Source organism: Ursus maritimus, unplaced genomic scaffold (genome assembly GCF_017311325.1).
Source record: "Ursus maritimus isolate PB19 unplaced genomic scaffold, ASM1731132v1 scaffold_25, whole genome shotgun sequence".
NCBI lineage: Eukaryota > Metazoa > Chordata > Mammalia > Carnivora > Ursidae > Ursus > Ursus maritimus.
This window is the reverse complement of record NW_024425008.1, coordinates 44,851,327-44,872,663: the sequence shown is the minus strand read 5'-3', so window position 1 is coordinate 44,872,663 and position 21,337 is coordinate 44,851,327. Positions and strand designations below refer to the sequence as shown.

At 37.0% G+C, this 21,337-nt stretch overlaps 1 protein-coding gene across 3 annotated transcripts in view; it reads right to left on the bottom strand.

Annotated features, from left to right (window-relative positions):
• ARID4A (AT-rich interaction domain 4A) overlaps positions 1-18,413 on the bottom strand; it is a 65,319-nt gene extending 46,906 nt beyond the window's left edge. For 2 of the 3 annotated variants that reach the window (XM_008702159.2, XM_008702177.2), the window contains exons 1-8: positions 18,207-18,413; positions 17,068-17,124; positions 14,980-15,090; positions 12,961-13,026; positions 11,885-11,975; positions 4,652-4,731; positions 4,468-4,562; positions 2,601-2,733 (exon numbers count right to left, since the gene is read on the bottom strand). In XM_008702159.2, coding sequence (XP_008700381.2) covers positions 2,601-2,733; positions 4,468-4,562; positions 4,652-4,731; positions 11,885-11,975; positions 12,961-13,026; positions 14,980-15,090; positions 17,068-17,073 — 582 coding nt within the window. In that variant the 5' untranslated portion in view covers positions 17,074-17,124; positions 18,207-18,413. Of the gene's footprint in view, positions 1-2,600; positions 2,734-4,467; positions 4,563-4,651; positions 4,732-11,884; positions 11,976-12,960; positions 13,030-14,979; positions 15,091-17,067; positions 17,125-18,206 lie in introns of those variants that run through there. The other variant, XM_040641884.1, reaches the window with a different exon arrangement.
• Between the last annotated feature and the right edge of the window lie 2,924 nt (positions 18,414-21,337).

Below are 21,337 nucleotides of genomic sequence, written 5' to 3'. Positions count from 1 at the left end.
CTGCCATTTCTAGTCTTTCCAACAATCTACTCACCATACTACTGCCTCATTAATATTCCAAAATATGCAGCTCAAATAATGTTACTCTTCTGCAAAATTCTACGCAGAATTATGGCCACCCTTCTGCCCTAGATCCAAATTATCTTCCCAGTCTTACTTCCTATGATTCCCTTATTTGTGTCTAATATTTAGCCAAAATGGATTCCCAGAGCAAACAGTACCGTGAACAAACCCCTTGCTTCTCTGCTTTTACTTGTTTCCCTAAGAAAGTCCTCTAGAGAAGCTTTGTTTAACTAACTTTAAATCCATCAAGGCTCGGTTCAAAAGCAACAGCCTCATGAAGGCTTTCTGGATCTCCTTTATATAAATGTAATCTCTCAGAACAAGAAGTCCTAATGTTGAACATATACTATTGTATATATACTTACTTGAATTATTCTCTGCATTAAATTATAAAATTATCAAACGTGAGATTGGTGTCTTACTTATCTTTTACTTTATACATCACCTGGCAAACAATAAGTCTGTTAAGTAAATGAAGGAATTAAAAAATCTCTTGACACATTATGACCTAAATATTCTGAATCCAAACCCACTTACCTTCCTGTACAACTGAAAGGCTCAAAGGATGTTCAGACTTTTCTGATGTAAAGTAAATCTATTATATATAGCAATTAAATAATGTATTTACATGCACATAAAAACCTTGGCACAAAAAAAAATGGCCTTGGTTCTTTAAAGGATCTAATTTGGGACATGTTTTGTGCCAACATTGTTGTTGGAGATATGTGTGATATCAAAATCCAAAATTCAAAAAATAAAATTCAGAGAAGGGGCAGAGTTACGTTAGAGTGGTTAGGGGAGACTCTATAAAAAAGGTAGGACTTGAGCTAAACCTTAAGACATTTCAGAAGAGAGGAGTAGAAAAAGGAGAAAATGGAGACAGGTGTTACCAAGTATTATTGATTCCTCTCATGAAATAATGCTCTTGCGCATCCTTTCTTCTCATTCCTTTCCCAAGTAAGCAAAGATTAGATTTCCCTGCCAACCCATCAAGACTCGCCATTTCCAAAGCCTCAGTGTACCCTTCCTTTCCCCAATACTTCCTGTCCTACTCCAGTGTCTGTACCAAGTTTTAAAAATGATGATAGAGTGGGATGCCTGGGTGGCTCAGTCGGTTAAGCATCTGCGTCCAGCTCAGGTCATGATCCCAGGTTCCTGGGATGGAGTCCTGCATCGGGCTCCTTGCTCAGCTGGGAGCCTGCTTCTCCTTCTGCCTGCCACTCCCCCTGCTTGTGCTCTTTCTCTCTCTCCCTCTCTCTCTCTGGCAAATAAATAAATAAAATCTTAAAAAAAAAAACAAACTGATGATGATAGAGGGGCTCCTGGGTGGCTCAGTCTGTTAAGTGTCCAACTCTTAAGCCCAGGTCAGGTCTTGATCTTAGGATCGTGAGTTCAAGCCCTGCATTAGGCTACATGCTCATCATGGAGCCTACTTAAAAAAAAAAAAAAAAAAAAAAAAAAAGGACTATTTAGTCTTTAATTGCTATGTAATCTTCTTAGATGTATATAAGATTCTTGAGAGCAATGTGTTACAAGATTCATATCTCTCTCTTTTCTAAGGAATTTAGAGCTGAACTCACTGCATATCCTCAGTAAATACTCATTAATTTAAGGCAAGGGTAAAGTTTTAGAAGAGTGAAGTTAAGAAGAGGGAGCAGTTAAGAAAGAACCCAAGTACAGAGCTTACGCTGAAAATGGGAAACAAACTAAGAGCTGGATGGCCTCAGATATCCATCTAAAGAATGCAGAATTGATCCATTAGGCAGTCAGTGAAAGTTCTGTGGGGTTTTTTGGAGAATGGGACTATCATGATTAAATCAGTATTTTAAAACTATTTCTCTATAAAAATTGCTTCTAGAAAAATAGTCTGAATTTAGCAAAAAGCTCAGGAATCAAGTTAAGGGAACTTGGAGGTGAATACCACAAATTGAGTGTAAAATGGTAACAGGAATAAAAAGAGACCACTGGACATATTTTGAAAGAAGAGCTGAAAAATCCCAAAAAATGACTGATTATAGAAAATTAAAGAAAGAAAATAACAAGAGAAGACACTGAAATATGTGGGACCTAAGTAGGATTGCTCAACTCTGCAATAAAGTCCAAATTAAATTTGTGCAATACTTTCAAAATATTGTAAATGCTTTTTAAAAATCCATGTTAAACATTTGTTTACTTATTTAAATTTTCATCATCTCCACACCCAACGTGGGGCTTGAACTCACAACCCTGAGATCAAGAAGTGCATACTCTACCTACTGAGCCAGCCACGCACACCCTTAAACAAATTTTTTTTTTTTTTTTAAAGATTTTATTTATTTATGTGACAGAGAGACAGCCAGCGAGAGAGGGAACACAGCAGGGGGAGTGGGAGAGGAAGAAGCAGGCTCACAGCGGAGGAGCCTGATGTGGGACTCGATCCAGGAACGCCAGGATCACGCCCTGAGCCGAAGGCAGACGCTTTAACGACTGCGCCACCCAGGCGCCCCTAAACAAATATTTTAAATGGCTGATTAATTCTGCAAATAAATCTGACTTACCAACGCAGGATCCCAATCAGTCTTCTCAGATGTAGATGCCACAGTTACAACTTTTCCTAATAATTCATCATTGAGACGTCGCTTATCTTCATCTTCTTCCTCACTACTTTCTTCTTCCTTTTCATCTTCATTACTAAAAGTCAGAATAACTTCATCAGGATCTTCACATAAGCCATTGTTGAGACAGTCAGAGTGGTGTGAATTTAACATGTACAATTCAATTTCTAATGTGGATTACTCCAGAGTAGTAGTTTCTTCACTCTTATTGAAATTGAAGAGATAGATACTTCCCTAGTCCCAAAGCAGTCCTGAGCTATCCATGGTAACTCTGAGTCCATGTCACTAGATGAATGAGGATTTGGATTTAGCTCTTATGCCAACCACCAGCTGGGACAGAAAAGCCTAATTATGTCACCACGAAGTATTTACTGTGCCAGTTACATTTTTTTAAAAAAGGCTGTCCTTCTACTTTTTATGTATGCCAGATGCCAGATAATGTAACTCTAATTTCCTAACAGGTTATGAAAAGATCTCATTAAGAAACATGTGAAGGTTTAAGTTAACTTACCTAGAGAATAAAATAATCAGACAAACCCATAGTGAGGAAAAGTCTACAAAATTGGCCTGTACTCTTCAAAAATGTCAAGGTCATGAAAAGACCAAAAAAAAAAAAAAAAAGCTGAAGAATTTTTCCAGATTAAAGGAGATTTAAGAACCATATAAACTAGGGATGCCAGGGTGGCTCAGTCGGTTAAGCATCTGCCTTTGGCTCAGGTCATAATCTCAGGGTCCTGGGATCAAGCCCCATGTCAGGCTCCCTGCTCAGCGAGGAGTCTGCTTTTCCCTCTCCCTCTGCCTCTCACCCCTGCTTATGCTCACTCACTCTTACTCTGCCTCTCTCTCTCAAATAAATAAATAAAATCTTAAAAAAAAAATAAAAAGAAGAACCATATAAACTAAATGTAATGCATGGTTTTGGATTAGATCCTGGATTCAGGGGATGCTTATAAAAGCTTTTATTGGCCAAGTAGCAAAATCTGAAATATGGATTATATATTATTAGACAATAGCATTCTACTAATGTTAAATTTTCTGAATTTGATAATCATACTTTGACTATGTTGGAGAATTTCCTTATTCTTGAAGTGTTTAAAGGTGGGTCTGATGCTTGCAATATTCTCTCAGATGGTCTGACCAAGTAAAATTATCATTAAATAAAAAATAATTATAATATTCACCTACAGAGTGAATGATAAAGCAAATGTGCCAACAAATTTTAATTTAGTGAATCTAGATGATGAGTATATGAAAGTTTACTGTAGCTTTTTTGTAAAGATTTATTTATTTTTAGACAGTGAAAGGGAGAGAGAGAGAGAGTGAACAAATGGGGGGAGGGGAAGAGGAGAGGAAGAGAATCTCAAGGAGACACCCTGCTGAGCGCAGAGCTCAATCTCATGGAGCTAATCTCACAACCCTGAGATCCTGACATGAGCTGAAACCAAGAGTCACTCGACTAACTGAGCTGCCCAGGAGCCCTGAAAGTTTATGTGTAATTTTTAAGTTTGAAATGTTTTTGATATAAAAAGACTAAAAAACACATATACTCACTTAAAATAGAAAAAAAATTATATCAATTAAGGAATTTGGCAAAGTAACTCAAGACAAAATTAGCCTTTTTAAAAAAGGTGTTGTGATAAATCTTGGACAAAATAATGAGAATAATTAAGAACAAGATCTGCTCAAGGTAAAATGTCTCACATAAGGATATGAGATACTATGGGAAAGTTACCTGAACAATTTTAGCCATCCTAGAAAATCATTTGTTTAATGTAATAATTCTAACGTTACTGTACATAAAAACACTCACACAGGAAGAGAGGACCTCCTTCCTCTGTTTGTCTTTTTCGCAATTACTGGAGTTCCAAAATGCTCTGGATTTGTTAAGGGCAGCTGGTCAAGTGTCTAGGTAAGAAACAACAGACAAATTAAATCATATTTTGCCTTGATGTTAGAAGTTATAGAACCCAAAAAGCCCATCCATAGCACCCTACCTCACTCTCAGCAAAATGCCTCTCTCCTTTTAGGCAAAGTGAAGTACGTCTCAGTGTTCTCTCATCACCATCATCAAACACTACAGTAAGCAAGAGATATCGGAGAATTTATGCACACTAAATAAAAATTTCACTGCAGAGAATGCTATTATTGCTATTTATCTAAGGCTTAATATTTGTAAAAACCATTATTTGTTATTTATTTTTCAGAACCTTTAAAAATATACATTATACATTTTTCATTCTGTAGCTGCCAAACAGACATAGGTTAAATGGTTGCCCCCAACTGCTTAGGTGTCTCCATTCACTTGTTCAATTTCTATCACTACAGAACCACCTTCTTGAAACCATTAGCAACCCAGTCAAAGCACAGATTATTAAATTATCTTTAATCCTAGAAGAAATGAGCAAAAACCTGGTTTAAAAAAAAAGTATTATGGGTTTGCTCCCAACAGTTATCCATGAAGTATCTCTAACTTCCAGAAACTGTTTGCCTTGTGGTAATGCTCTTGGATTACTGGACTCTTCTTCTTATTTGCATGATAACTTAGTATAGTAGAAGTACTGGCTGCCAAATTCTAAAGTCATAAGATCCAACATTTTTCTTTTGCTAGAGGAGGATGTAAGAAGTTTGGAAATAGGGTGCCCAGGTGGTTCAGTGGGTTAAGCATCTGCCTTCAGCTCAGGTCATGATCCCAGGGTCCTGGGATAGAGCCCTACATCGGGCTCCCTCTCTCAAGTAAATAAATAAAACCTTTAAAAAAAAAAAGTTTAGAAATAAAAGTTGAAAGAAGGAAATATCAGAAAGATGGAAAGTTTTTTTTTAATTCAAAAAAGTCAGTCATAATCGCACAGAAGCTTCCTTAAAAGCTTTTACTACATTTTTAAAAAATCATACTACATGGAAACTATGTTTAAATATTTTAGGGAAATGAGGGTAAGGAATTTAACACTTTATCACTTTTATTCTCCATATAACTAGCTATATTATTTTTATAGGTTTAATTTTTCAGAAATGCACTCTTATTTTAACATCTAACATTTACAAAGTTTATTAAAAAGAAAATGCTCTCAGAAAACACCTGGACTGCCCAGCATTATGAAGAAATAAAATATAAAAGGATGGAATCCTCATCTCAGATACTTATAATGCAAACATCAATAAATGTTTGTATATCTTATGAAAATAACATACACAGAAGAAGGCATATATACACAAAAATAATTACTTTTAAGATTTAATCCTAATATAATTCTAGAGGTTTTTCCATTCTAACAGAATAAATTAGTGTTAATAAAGGAAAATTCTACATTACTTTGCTTTAATAATATTTAATCATAAACTTATTTTTTTCATGCTAAGAACTTATGTAAGAGCACTCAACTTCTTCAGTATTTATTTACCTCAGTCAGTTCTTCTCTTAGACTAAAGACATCTAGTTTAAATTCTCTTACATGCAGGAGACAATGCAGAGAAAATGAAAAGTTCCTGAAGCACATACTCAAAGAACCATAATGTTTCCACAAAAGGAGCTGTGTTATACACTGTCAACGATGCAGAAATTAATGACCACCTGCAGACACAATGACAGGATAAAACACAACATCCTCCAACAATCACATTACTAATCTACACCTGATTAACAGTGCTCTAAACACTTGTAACAAAACTATGATTCATATGGTGTCAAGTCTAATAAATAAACCACTGTTCCTTTAAAAATTCAAGATCATAAAATTATTGTACCAAACTTAAAATAATTCATGTTAGTATTAATATCCCTAAATATATTAAAGAATAAAACCTTAAAAGTTCCAACTTTCCTTAATGCCTACGATGCGAAAGATGGTGACAATGGAAACACACATACATACTCATATGCACTCACGTTTAAGTGGAGGTACGAGGAAGAAAAATGAGACTATAAGACTAATCAATAATATCAAATTTATGCAACAGAATGTTTTCCACAGTGTTTCATCATTAATCAATGGCAGCCCCAAATCAAATGTTCTGATGAAAAATTTCCAAATTTTTTTAAAGATTTTATTTATTTGAGAGTGAGAGAGAGCAGGAGCAGAGGGAGAGGGAGAAGCAGACTCCTCACTGAGCAGGGAGCCCAACATGGGACTTGAGCCCAGGGTCCTGGGATCATGACATGAGCCAAAGGCAGACGCTTAACCAACTGAGCCACCCAGGCGCCCCTCTGATGAAAAATTTCAATAATATCTTTCGTTCTTGCTTTTTTAAAATAACCACTTCGAAATAAATCAGATTTTGAAGGAACACATGCATTTCACTTCAACATACTTTATCATGGGTAGAAATAACGTAAGAACAAAAAGAACTTCTCTAAAGGGAACTGTGGTACCAGTAACAATTCTACAGTTTTACGCAGGAACACTTACAGCTTTGAATGAACAAAGAGAAACAGTTTAAATTTATTTTTAACTCCTAAAACTATACAAAGGCATGTACTTAAGTACTCATCAAAGTTTGAAAAGCTACATAACCATTCAAGATTTTCTGAAAGACAGAAAAACCAAACAACGCGGTGAACCTATTAGTCATGGCATCCCTGATTATCAAAATCATGAGGAAGTTCCATCTATAAAAAGCTTCCTCTATAACTTTCATGTTAGAAGTATCCTCTAAAGAACACCAAATTTGTAGGCATTAAAGAGTGACTCTGGCATTTTGGTTAAGAGTGAAATAATTAACTGGCATAGATAGTAAATTTAGCTCTTTTTAGTTCAAGATGTATACTACAGTATGCCAAGAGGAAAAAGTCAGACTATAAGGACTTAGTAATTCTGTTAAATGTTTTATACTTGCCCAAACTGGCATCTGAATAGACTGCTGAGCACAGAAGAGTATAAAAGCGGTATCTCTGGGGGCACCTGGGTGGCCCAGTCAGTTAGGTGTCTGCCTTCAGCTCAGGTCATGATCTCGGGGTCCTGGGATTGTCCCAAGTCAGGCCTCCTGCTCAGCAGGGAATCTCCTTCTCCCTCTTCCTCTGCCCCTCCCTACCACTCATGCTAATTTTTTTAAAGGTGATAGCTCTATTACTATATTACATATAAATACTAAAACATAATTTGAGGAAAATGACAAAGCTAAGTCTCTCTCAATAATGTTGATCATACTAGACAAAACAATGCCTATGCAAACAAATATACAAAGCCTAACTCTAAACTGTTAAAATTAAAAGAAACAAAAGCAACAGGGATCTATCTACTAACTACGAAAGCTCTACCTGTGATCATAGCACTGTTAGATGCTGGAGGATAGTTAAGATAACAATAGTAAATTAACTTTCTCTCCCCAAAGATATAATTAGCTATCACTTATTAAGCTTCTATCATGTACTAATGCTCACAACAGCCTCTGCAAGGTAGAAATCACTATTCTCCTTTCATAAAGAAATTGAGAATCACAAAGCTAGTTTTGTTAAGGGGGGTCAAAATGAGTAATAAATAGGTATGAAGCAGAGGCATAAAATGAACACAGGAGAGAAAGTCAAGAATTCTGACTTTACAAAAATAAAATATTATTCTTATATTGTGTATAGCAGTTACAATTAATAAAATATATATATATACATTTATATATTAATTAAAATATTTCACATAATGGAATAAAAACTTTAAAATTATATACCTTAGGTATAACCAATAGTTCTGTTACAAAAACTCATCTGTGATACAGAAGTCCCTCTGCCAGCCAAGGTCAAAAACTTCAGAAATCAAGAAACTTAAGAAATTAGCACTCAAATGTATAATGAAATTGACAAAACATCATGGGAATGTTAATTCTTGTGGAAGACCATTTAAATAATAGGTTAAAGCGTATCACAAGAATGCACAGATTTCTTTTGGCTTAGTACTTTTTTTCTTAATGATTTTCTAGTCAGTGGAATAACCACCTGGTTTTGAAAACATCTGTGGTCGATTTTGGTTATAGAAAAACGTGTCCTAAGAGGTTTTAACTAAATTAAAAACCCTTATAACCTGCAGCACATTCTACAACAGTCCATTCACCAGCTTAATCTAAACCTCCTCTCCTCCATCAACTAGAACTTCCATGAGATCTGACCCAACTGCTGTGCAAAATAGTAATTATAAGGCATGAAAAAATCCTGAGTCTTAAAAACCATTTGTCACAAAAATATATAAATAAGCAAATAGATTTCGGGGTTTTTTTTTTAAAGATTTTATTTATTTTAGAGAGCGCGCGCACGCAAGAGCATGAAGGGGGAGGAAGGGAGAGAATCTCAAGCAGGCTCCATGCTGAGTGCAGAGCCTGATATGGAACTCGATCTCAGGACCCTGAGAGCATGACCTGAGCTGAAACCAAGAGTGAGATGCTTAACCGAGTGACCCACCCAGGCGCCCAATAATCAAATAGATTTTAGTGTAAAATTTGATAGATTATGTAATGTGTGTATATGCATTTTATATGTAAATTACTAAAATTAATAACAATTCTGTCCATTACATTTTCCTATTTTTCAAGTACAATATGTTATTTTTACATTCCAAAAAGGTGAAAGAATAGTTTTAGAATGTCTTATTGCCAGCTGCATTTACCAGGAGTTAATGGCAACATTCAAGTGAAGATACAAATTCCAATCCTAATTTTGATACCTTTTCAGTGACGAGACGGATAACAATATATTTCCATATATTACACACTCCTTACCTTCCATGCAAAGATAAGAACTGCCAAATGAATAAATTATGCTAGGAAGCATTATTTTATGATAGGAGGAAGGAACTATTTCTGAAGCTCAAAGAAACAAAAAAATCCATAAACTGGACCTACTTATTATTCAAGATCAGAGGGCAAGGTATTATTAGATTTGTAAAAATTAGGTTATATTAGATCTGTAATCTTTCAAAATTGGTTATTCAGCTATCACAGAAAAAAATACCTATATTATATAAGTTATTATCAGATTCATTAAATAATTTTTGATCACCGATGATCATAACTTTTATTTGATCCAAATCAGTAGTATGGTATCCTCTTTTCTTTCGTTTTTAATAATCAAATTTTGAGACCACTTAAAATAAAGAAATGATATGGAGATCATTAATACTTTCTGTAACTTTCTGATTCTACTTATAGAATACTTCACTAAGAATTAGAAATCAAGAAAAACTCAGAAAAAAAGGAATTAAACCCAACAGGTAATAGTCACTCAATTAAAGAAAAATATAGAACATTCATGACCTGTGAGAGAGGACACATTTTATTTTGCCATCTTTTAGGCTCATTATACTCTAATCATTCTTTATATGGGCTACATCCTTCAATACCTAAATATTCTTTATAGCAGAGTGCTATATTAAACATACTTAAGTCAATAGTGCTTTTTAACATCTTAAATTTTTTAGGTCACTTGCTGTCATTACACGGATACAAAAAACTTAAATATTTTGAATTTTTCTCCTGAATAAGTCTCTTGTGTCTCCAAGTATTCACTATTTTACTAAATGTATACTACCTGCATTAAGTTCACCCAATGTAATTATAAAAAGAAAGATTCTTGGGTTGCCATCCCCAGACCTAGTAAATTGAAGAGATTTGAAGTCCTCAAATCCTCATTTTTTTAAAACAAGCACCAAGTGATTCTTATGTACACTAACGCTTGATACACGAATTACATGCAATTAAGATTCGAAGCTTTTTCAGAACAAGAATTATACAATTTCTTCTGTAATTACCCATCACAGAAAATCACCATAGAGAATGCTCAGTAGCAAATAGCTTTTAGAAATGCTAAAATGCCATTCATATAGAGGATAAAGATCTGCTATTCTGGAGGGCAGAAGCCCAAAATGTGAAAACCTGAAAAGTATCGCTTCTGCAGAAGCGTAAGAATCATATCAGTAAAACTTCACAAGTACTGTCAATGCAACCTTGATATTAAGTACCAAATAGGATGCAATATTGGTATTTGAATATGCATCATATAATCTTGCATAATTTTGCATATATGAATGCCTATAATTTTTACCACTGGTTTAAAATAGCAAAATTGTATTAATTTGACCTCTAAGAGTTAACATTAAACTTAGTTTTTAAATCCCTAACAACTATCAACAGCCACAACCAAGCTTCCTAAAAATATGTAGTTCAGAATAACACCACTATTGTGAACCAACACCAATTTCTAGAAGGTCCAAGAAGAATAAAAATGGTTAGAAAACAGTTACATAGAACAATCTGGTATTACTAATAGAAGCCTCAGAGTTAAGACACAGGAAGTACAATTTTTAACCAAAGCATACTCTTCATAGCTTTGAGCATCACCTGAAGATGAATATTTTTACCTAAAGCAATAAACCAAGTAAACTAAAAGTAAACCTATAAGATCATTTCTTTTTCTTCTTTAAGGAAACCACACCATAATTACATCACTTAAACCAAGACATAAATGTAAAAACCAAACAGTATAGATGTTCAGTGTAAAACAAAAGATTGGATGTTATCCACAGGACTGTGTAGTGTGAATGTACTGAGAAAATATTTGGAAATGTTAATCATTGCTATTCTCATCAACATAATGACAGCAACTACGTAACTACTACATTTAGGTTTTAGTTTACATGTACTGAGACACTTGTTGCTACTCAGGACAATAAAGTTTTTTAAAGCCAGTACAAGCTTATGCATGGAACGTTAGTATGCATTCACATCAGTAGCACATGTATCTTTACTGAAAAGTGTTACGGAGATCAAAAAATCAAAAATTAAGCTATGATCATCTAGACTTGAATCTACTCTGGTCAAAATTTTTTTAGCCTTTAAATTCTGTGGTAACATCTGTATTACCCTTATGTAAAACAGGCAGCAATATAATAAAAGATTGCAACTGCACAATCTTAATTGTAATTACAGGAAAAGTAAAAAAAGTCTGATTACTTACAATACTAACTTGTATCAACTTTCTAATGGAAGAAAATAACCATATAATTTAACTTTCTTGAAAAGAAATAATCTAGGTGGCTTAAAAAAGAAGTACATTCTTGGATGAAATAGCCACAAGTGACCAAAAAGGTAATTATTTTTGTTACCAGCAGGTGTCATTAAAATTTTAGCCAATTATATCAAGTAAATTGACAGTACAGTATACATATTTCCCTGCCAACACAATTCAGTGTATTTACAAAATAGAGGTATATGCAACCCCAAATTAAATCCTATGTATTAAATTAACTACTCACCCACAGTATACCAACTAGCATCTGTCAACTTGCTGATAATAGCCTCCTGAAAGGATCCATCAGATGTCCTTGTTTCAACAATAGCTCCAACCTAAAACCCAGTATCAAAATTTCATTACCAAATTTAAACAAACCAAATCACTCCCACCAACTATATGACCTGGGTTAAAAAGAAAAAATACCTATGATAATGCTACTTTACACTGACTTAGATCTTTATCATTTATAGTGCTCACATATTTATCATGCAATTTGAACCCCAAAATGCTCTGGCACAAGTAAGGTTATTATTACCCTTATTTTACACATTGAATATTATGGCTCAGATGAGACGATGAGAACCCAGTCTCTTAAGTCTTACTTCAGAGCTTTTGTACTACATCACACTGCCTTCAAGGAAACTGTGGAATCTAAGAACCAGAAAACCATAAGATAGCAAAAGTAGCTTCAATTTTCTTTCATAGAAATATTGAATATTGGATTCAGCATTCATATTTAAGGGACCTTTTAGATAAAGGTTCACCTGGAGAGAGAGGGATGGACCAGTTGACCTTCTTTCAGCTTCCAGACCTTTGTATATCAGATATTAACTGAAGTGGTACTCTGACATAACAAAGATTCATTACATAAACAAATGGCCAGAAACGGATGGAAAACACAATATAGGTACCCACTAAATTGAATTATGAAGTCAACATACTTTACTTGGTAGTTAGAACAACAACAGATTCAAATTTATGATAGTAATATACTACTTAGCAGGTTAAATATCTCTGACAACAATGTAAAAAAAAAAAAAAATGAGGTATTCAATCCAAGAGTTGAAAACAAAAAGTGTCTGAAAACTCATGTTTATATATACTAAATTACCTCTGTAAGATGATTTATCTTTCTAAACTAAGGATACAGCCAGTGTAATATAATTTATACTAACTCGGTAACACTTCATTTGTATTTTTGTTTTCTGATTAACATTCTTATAAATTTTAAAACTATCTACAAACGTAAAATGCAATAATTTACCATATGTATTTGTGATTTATCATTACAGATTTTAAACTGCAGAACATACGTACTCTTAAAGGACCCTTTACTTGGTCATCTTGCACCAACTGTGTAGTATTATCCTGTTTCAGGAGTACCTGGAAAATATTTTTTGCACAATAATTTGCACATTACTTTTAAAACAACATGTTTATGAAGTCTTTAATCTATGTGTTCTTAGCATCCTGTGCTTACTTCTATTTTAATACTTATTACATTGTCTTATATTTATGTTTATTGTCTCTCTTTTTAACTGTGAACTCCTTGAGGGCTAGAATCCTCCTTCATCATTATATCCCCAGCAGTTAGCAAATGTCAAGGCATATTACAGCCACTTCATAAATGTTTGCTGAATTAATGAACTATACAAGATTTATAATTTGTAGTGATTATTGTAAAAGTTTAAAACTGCCTTGTTTTTTATCAACAAGTTATAAAAGGTTCTGTCACAAAGTATATAAAAAAAGTATCAAATTTTTATTGCCCACATATAAGGTAAACAAATTAAAACCAGAACACTGTTGGTCCTTTATAAAGTAAACCTAAATATTCAGGATATGGAGTTCAGTTACAAATAAGTACTCCTTTTTGCTACAAATCCTCTCAAATATACAGTGTAATCATTCACACAGAACAAGTACCCAAATATGAAAACTGAAATTCTATATAATTTATAAGATCTCCCCAATCACTGTACTTATTTTAAATAAATATATCAAGAGCCACAATATTAACAAGAAGTTTAAGTTCTCAAAGAAATCCAGGTAAATATTTAATAATCAAATCCCATATAGCTGATATGGTAAAAAGGGCAAATGAAAAAAAGAAATAAATGTCAAATGATATTGTAACAATACCTGAAGAAAAATTTCATCAGCAGATCAAAATTTAAATAGAAATCTTATAATTATCACAGACAAATCTATTTATCTACCACACAAATCATACTCTTCTAGTTCAGTGATTCTCAAACTTCAACATGCAGCAGAAACACTTGAAGGGCTTGTTAAATTATAATCACTGGACCCTACTCACAGAGTCTCTGACTCAGTAGGTCTGCGGTCTGGGCCTGAAAATTTGCACTTCCAATAAGTTCCCAGATAAGGCTGATGCTGTGGTCCAGGGCCACACTTTGAGAAAAACTACTCCAAGTCATTTACTCATTCAACATATTTGGAGTGCCTACTATGTATCGAGTACCACTCTAGGTGCTGGGGATAGAACAATTCTAACATTTCCTCCTTTTATGGTGCTTAATTCTTGGAGGAAAAGATCAGATATGGAAGTGAAAAGCAAACTGCAAAACTGAAAGTCCAACATGATCCAATAACAACAACAACAACAACAATACTGTTATGGCAGGCACTGCACAGTATCAGACAGACCATATCAAATCTCTCTGGTGTAGTATCAAAGAGGACATTCATGAACTTTATTATATAGCTCTGTAATGTTACAGATGTTTATAACAAACATGGATTACACTTATAATTTAAGATTATTAAAAACATTTACATAGGAAAACTACCAGACAGAAACACAAAAAACTTAATAGTAGTTTCTAAGAGGTAAGCTATGGGTATTATGCCTTTGGTACTTTTCTGTATTTCTACATATTGTACAGGAATAATGTGGTGGCTTTTTTTCTGGTCATAAAAGCATCTTAAAAATAAAATCATTTTTTAACACTGTCTTGAAGAAGACAATTTCCACTATATTATTTTTCCTAATCACTTGAAATCATCTCCACCTAATTTGTGAAAGGGAAGAAAACAGATCACAGCCTAAGTAAGCATGGCACAACAGCAGAAAGCCATATAAAAGGAAGTCTCATAAATGCGGTATTTTCAGAGAAGCACTTTGGAATAACTTCTCATTCTAAGTTATTTCTTAACTCTTAATGTGCTTTTCCTACAGTTTTGTATATAACAGTGCTTTCACGTAATAACAATTCAGTAAGTCAAGTAATGATTCAATAAAATGTTGATTTGCAGTGTCCCTCTCCCCAATTCTTTTCAATCCAGGTTGCATTAAAAAAAAAAAAAAATTACCTTAACTTTTACCAGCCTTTTCACAGTCTTAATTTTTGCCTCACAGAAGGCACCTCGGTACTTGGCACTGACATCAGTTCCCACTGTCAGATAGGCAGGCTCATCCGCCGCCTGATGAAAGAACATAAAATGTGAATGTCACTACTATTCTCCCTATTCCAACCTCAAGCCTCATTAAAAGGTTCTATAGTTAAAGTAGTAAGAACATTAATATTGTTTACTAATGTCATTAATAATTTGGAAAATACCCCTAAAGCAAGCAATTACATTCCTTTACTACATAAACTATATCTTGACAACAGAAAACATTTTAAGTTTTAACTGAGAAGTATCAGTAAGGACATAGGATAATGTTTTTTCCTCCAGACACAAAACGTTTCAACAATTCAATAATTTATTTAAAAGTGAACACATTAAAAAAAAAAAGAAGAAAGAAAGAAAGAAAGGAAGAAAGAAACAAAAAGCAGGGGCGCCTGGATAGCTCAGTCGGTAGAGCATGAGACTCTTGATTTCTGGGTGGTGAGTTCAAGCCCCATGGTGGGCCTAGAGCCTACTTTAAAAAATACAATAATAATAAAATACAAAAACAAAAAACAAAACAAAAAAACAAAAACCCTCCAAAACCAGAAAAGGTATATTCATGGTAGGTGTCTCATAACACTTTAAGTTATTTAATTATGGCCTGAAAATTTTGTTTTCAAATTAGAAGAAATATTGCTATTAAGATTAATGCTAACAATATGTAGTTAAATGTTTATTAATGTAACTACAGTAAAGCAATATCTTTTTTGGATACAGTATAACTGCAATAGACAAAAAATGAAGCCAATCCTTTCGATAAGGAGACCATTATTTGGGGGAAACACTGCCTAAAAGCTACATTTAGGAAAAAATCTAAGTCTAAATTCAGCTGATGAATGCAGAGATATGAACTAATGGCTCAAAACTTGGTGCTGTACCTAGTTTATCACACTAATCTTCCTGGTATATTAAAAAAATAAGCTTTACTTTAAAAAGTCTACTTTTAGCAAATAGCCATGATCAGAATGATACACTGAAAGATGTGGGAAATTTCATTCTATCATTCATTTTAATCTCGATAGGAACAGAATGCTTGTTATTCTAAGTCTGTCATTTTACCTATTTCTTTTCAAAAGTTAAATGTATTCATAGAGGCTCGATTTAACATTGCTAAGTGCAAAGGTAACAGTGTACACTTCAGAAATAACACTTTTAAGTAGAAAATGGTTTTTCCTTTTCCAGTAAGTTTTCCCAAGTAACATTAAAGAAGTTAATGTGTCATTTCTAGGAGATAGGAAGAGAAAGTTTGGGGAAATGCTATATTTCAGATTTTAATACGCTGAAACAGTATATGAGTGAGGAATCAAATACATTTTAAAGTTAGTGCATTTACAAATAATGCAAATTGAAAAGGAACACTTTGGCAAATAAATATCTGACCTCAAGTATTCAATGCCACTGCACTACACAATGCTATAACTTCCTCTCCCTTTAAATATCACATACGCTGTGTGCACTATTAGCTATCTTAAGAAGAATATGTTTTTTTAGGTTGTATGTAGGTTTTAAAATATTTACTACAATGCCTGAACTAAAACAAAACATTAGTTTCAGTTCACCTTCGAGTATTTTAGCTACAGAATTTTTCGAAGAAATGATCTCTCCCTTACACAATGCACATATCCCTTCCTTAGAAAATCATACTGGCACTGAGGAAGAAAAAACATTTCAAAAAATCCCCCAAAGAACCAAAACAGGACAAAAGCTTTACTTCTGCAAAGGTTGCTGCCAACACAGGAAGTGTTTAAAAATACTAGCCCAATGGACAACAATGGAAAGGCTGCAGCAGCCTTTCCAAAGTGCTAACTGCTTCAGAGAGGGGCCGGACTGACTGCATTAGACACAATGATCATTTCTCACCCTTTCAACACGTCCTCATTTTCAGAAAGCGCTGCTTAGCAGAGGAATCAATTTTGAGTAGGAAAAAAAAATGACATTCCACAGCACCAGCCTCACGACAAGCAGTGTCCAGGGCACGAGGCTCAGAGCAGCGCTGACTCCACTTACCTTCATTTTTACTGGTGATCTGTGGGGTTCCAGCTCAACGAGCTATCTTCTCCTTCGCTAAAACCATGGGGAGGGGAAAGACAGGAACAGAATCAGTCAACAGAGGGGAGCGACCCAAGGAAAGAAAGTAAACAAACGCCAGCGGGGAGGGGCAGAACCCTCACCAGCGAAGGGATAAGATCCCCCGGAGGGCAGCCAGGACGCAGGAGCTGAGGAAGCAGCGAGAACCCCTCGGGCGCCAAAGGGCAGCCTTTTTCTCCCCGGAGTTCGCCAGCGGCCCACCGCGCCCCCGCCTCGCTCGTCACTTTGACCCGAAATGCTCAACTCGGAGCCCCAGGACCGAGGGCTCCGGAAAAGGGCAGGGCGCAGTTTGGGCTCCCCCAGGTCCCCCCCGAGGCGGGGTCGCCGAGCTTTCGCTCAGCCGCCCCCCAGATACCCCGACTTCGGCCCGCGCCCCGCCTCCACCGCTCGGCCCCCTCGGCCCGCCCCGGGCCCGCGGTGGCGGCAGCGGAGTGTCACGGCGCCATTGCTCTCCTTCCTCCGCTCTGCACCATGTCAGAAAGGAGAAGCGCTTCTTCACCGATGGGGCAGGGGCCGCGGCCTTCAGCCCGGAGCCGCGAGAGTGAGGGGAGACCCGCGCGAGGGAGGGGGCTGAGGGGGGGCGGAGAGGAGGAGGGGAGGTGGCCGGGAGAGGGTGTGGGAGGGGAGGGGAGCCGCACAGCGGCAGCCGCCGCCTCCTCCCCGCGCCCGCCTCAACTTTTTGTACAGCCCAGAGAGGTACCTGCCCCCGGCCCCTCGGTCCTGCCACGGACTCCACAGGGGAGGACGCGCCGCGGAGTTAGGGACCGGCTCCCCCAAGCAGCCCGCTCCTCACCGCGCGGAAGCAAACTTAGCGGCGCGGCCAGCCCCACAGCCATTTTCCCGGGGAAGCTGCCGAGGAGGCGGCTGCGGCGGCGGTTCCTGCAGTTGATGCCGCTGCTCCACGACTTGTCCCTTAGCCTGCGCTCGCCGCACCGCCTGCCCAGCACCCCCTCCCCACCCCCGAAGCTTCCAACTGCACCGGGACCCCGGGCAGCAGCACGAGCTGCTACTGCCGCTTCGTCCACTCAGTATCCCCCACTCCCCTTCTCCCCACCTACCAACTGCGGGTGAAGTGCGCGCTGTCAGCTCCCGAGTCCTCCGCCCCACTGACCCCCGTGGGCCCCCGTCCGGGCAGCACCACTCCCGGCCGCGGCGGCAGTTCCTGCGCCCGGTTCCCCACTCGCCCGATTTACTGCCACAATCCACCAAATAACAAGCTGTTGAGCAGACTCGCTTCTACACGAACTCCTATTGGCTGCTCATGACGCCGAAGAGCTTCGGATTGGAGCTCGCTACCTGCCGTCCTCATTGGATGTAGCTATGAAACTTCACGGATTGGTGCGAAAAACAGCAGGTAGGACATCTTCTACTTATGATTGGCTGTCTCCGAAGGCTAACGTTACTGGAGAATCGGGTATTGAGTAAGCAGGTCCTGAAAAATGATTGGTCGAGGAGACTCCGGATGTGCTTGACTGAGCACTGATTGGTAAATTGAGGGGTCAGGAAGAGCAGTTCGGCACGAGGATTGGCGGCGAAGTGTCCCATGGAAACCGAACCCGGAGCTGCGGCCAGGATTTGCACGGGGGCGGGGCAGGGTCTTTCCAAAGCGCCTGCGCTAAACCGGCTTCTCGGCGCCATTTTGTCTGAGCGGTGGTGGTCGCAGCTCTATCGCATTTTATGTTTCTGTCGAGAGGAGAGCCGAGGCTTTATCTCGTAGATTCATTTTAGTGCGGCACCTGTCTGCTGTTCACTCTAGGACAGCACGTAGTGAAGGTCGGAGGAGTCGCGGACCTGTCAAAAAGGTCGGTTAGAAGCTGTGGTTGTCCTAGTGACTGGGGGATGGCGCAGCTTTAGCGGCACCGGCACCGGAAGTGGCGGGTTGAAAGGGGGCGAGGCTTTCTCTCCCGCCGCGAGAGAGAAAGGGGCGGAGGAGAGGTGCAGGTCTTTTTCTCCGGGCGGGTCCTTTGCATGCCTCTCCAGAGATTCTGGCGTCTCCTCTCTGATTAGTTCTTCCTCCCTTTGGAAGTGCGTTTCGGGAACTTGTCATATCTTCCAGCCAAGTGCCACCTGCTGTGGGCGTCTCCTTAATTAATACGGGGAAAGGCAAAGTGCTTAGACCCATCTGCGTGGGGAGAGAGTTTTCCGCGTGTTCCTCACACGATTAAGCGTTGAGGAAGCTGCAGAAAGCTGTGGGGTGTGGAATTCACTAGCTAGCCCAGACTCTGCTACTCTAACTTTAGATAGGTGGCTGTGCCATTCGGCACGAGGCTGATACTACTCTTAAAGGAAATAGTAGTGGTTTTGTAGGGACTGAACACAGCTTAAAGAAGAGGACCTCCCCGATAGGAATTTTGTTCAGGGCAGCCGGCGATTTTGTTCTTTTAGCAGACACATTTGAAATGGTGGAAATGGAGTTTGAATTGGCAAGTTGTTTTAAAGAATGAATTTTAATAATGTGAAATATCGTCGAAAATCCACGTTGACTAAATTTACTCAAAAAGAATAACCACCTAATTAAAGTTTTCATTCATAGCAGTGATTTTTCTCAAAATTACTTAAGAAATTGGAATGTAGGTATTTTTGAGAGACCTAGGCACACTGGTCCGGATTGCTGTTTATTCTCCTAATACCTCTCTTTTGAATCCTATTGCTGTATTGATGGGTCTCCAGACTAGAAACGGTTGTGTGATTTAATAATTTATTGGGGGGGTTTTTTGGCAGTTGGTCTGAAGAAAACAAGACCTTCAGTGACATATCCTAAGTACTACTGAGGTGAGTTATAATTTCTGTAAAAATCTTTAGAATTGGGCAGACTGTGGAAAAGTTATGGACCAGTGCTGTGTACCGATAGAGTCATAAATAGCAAAAATGGAAGAACAGTGGTTGAAAGGACCTAGGTTTGGCTAGTGGTTCCATTGGGTCTGTGTAAGTAGCTTCCTGATGTGATCATGTAGATTAAAATCTCAAATTTCATACATATTTATGAATTTTTTCATTCATGTAGTTCCCATTTCTGAATTTTTAAAATATTTAATATTTTTATCACAGAATAACAACATTTTCAGGATTTCTTCCTAATTAAAAAGTTTGGCATGTAGAAAAGATACGGCAGTAAAAGTTTAAAGGAGAAATGATATATTTTTCTTAATAAAATAGTAAAACAGTATAATAATGCTGAACTGCCCAGGGGGTAATCACCTATAATTCCACTGCCCAACTTAAAACTTACTATTTGATCCAAATAATGCATGTCAGTGGGCATTGGGAAATTACTGAAAAGCCCAAAGAATAAAACAAAAATCTCTTGTATTCCTTACACCAAAAGGTAATTATAGTTTATACTGTGGTTATATATAATGCAGAGGGCTTCTCTTTTTCATCAGCTTTGTTTTATAAAATAAAGGTCATTCTAGTCATGCTCATTTTGTCACTCATTTTTTTTCTTTATGGAAAATACTGGGAACATGGGAAACATTTTGCCCATAAAGCATTTTTCATGGTTGCATAGTGTGGATAGATGTACCATGCTTTATATAATCTGATACCTTAATTTTTCTATAATGGCAATGTAATGTTGGTATCCTTGTGCATTTTTACAAAAGATTTTGCCTGAGAACTATCGTCTGTGGCTAAAATATCTAGGCATCTAGATCTTCCTGTACATTCCTGATTATTTGGAGTAAATTCCTAGAAATAGAAGTATAAGGCCAAAAGGATTACACATTTAAGGCATTTGTCTTTGTACAACTTCCATCAGAAAGCTTTGTTCTATTGCACTTAAATTTTTTGTTTTTTTTCCTCTTTCCTCCTATTTTTTGTTTTTTTTCTTTACCTTTATTTTTTAATTCTGTCTCCTGGGTCTCTTTTTTTCAAGTAGAATTACAATTTTTAAGTCACACATACAGTAAAATAATTCTGAGAATTTTTATTGGGCCTTTCAAGTGATTTCTTAAATATAATGTATTTTTCATTCTAGTTCGGCATTTGTCCAGTGGAATATTTTGTTACACAGAAGTGACATTAGAGGATACTAAAAACAAATATTGTTTTTATGGTATAGTGAGTTTATTTTATGTTTCCTTGTAGTCTTCCTTAAAGTTTTCCATCTTTATGTGCATTCTCTTGGTGCTTTTGTACCCTCACAGGACGCTTTATGTTGTCTCTCATCACATTTGCTTTGCAGTTGTTA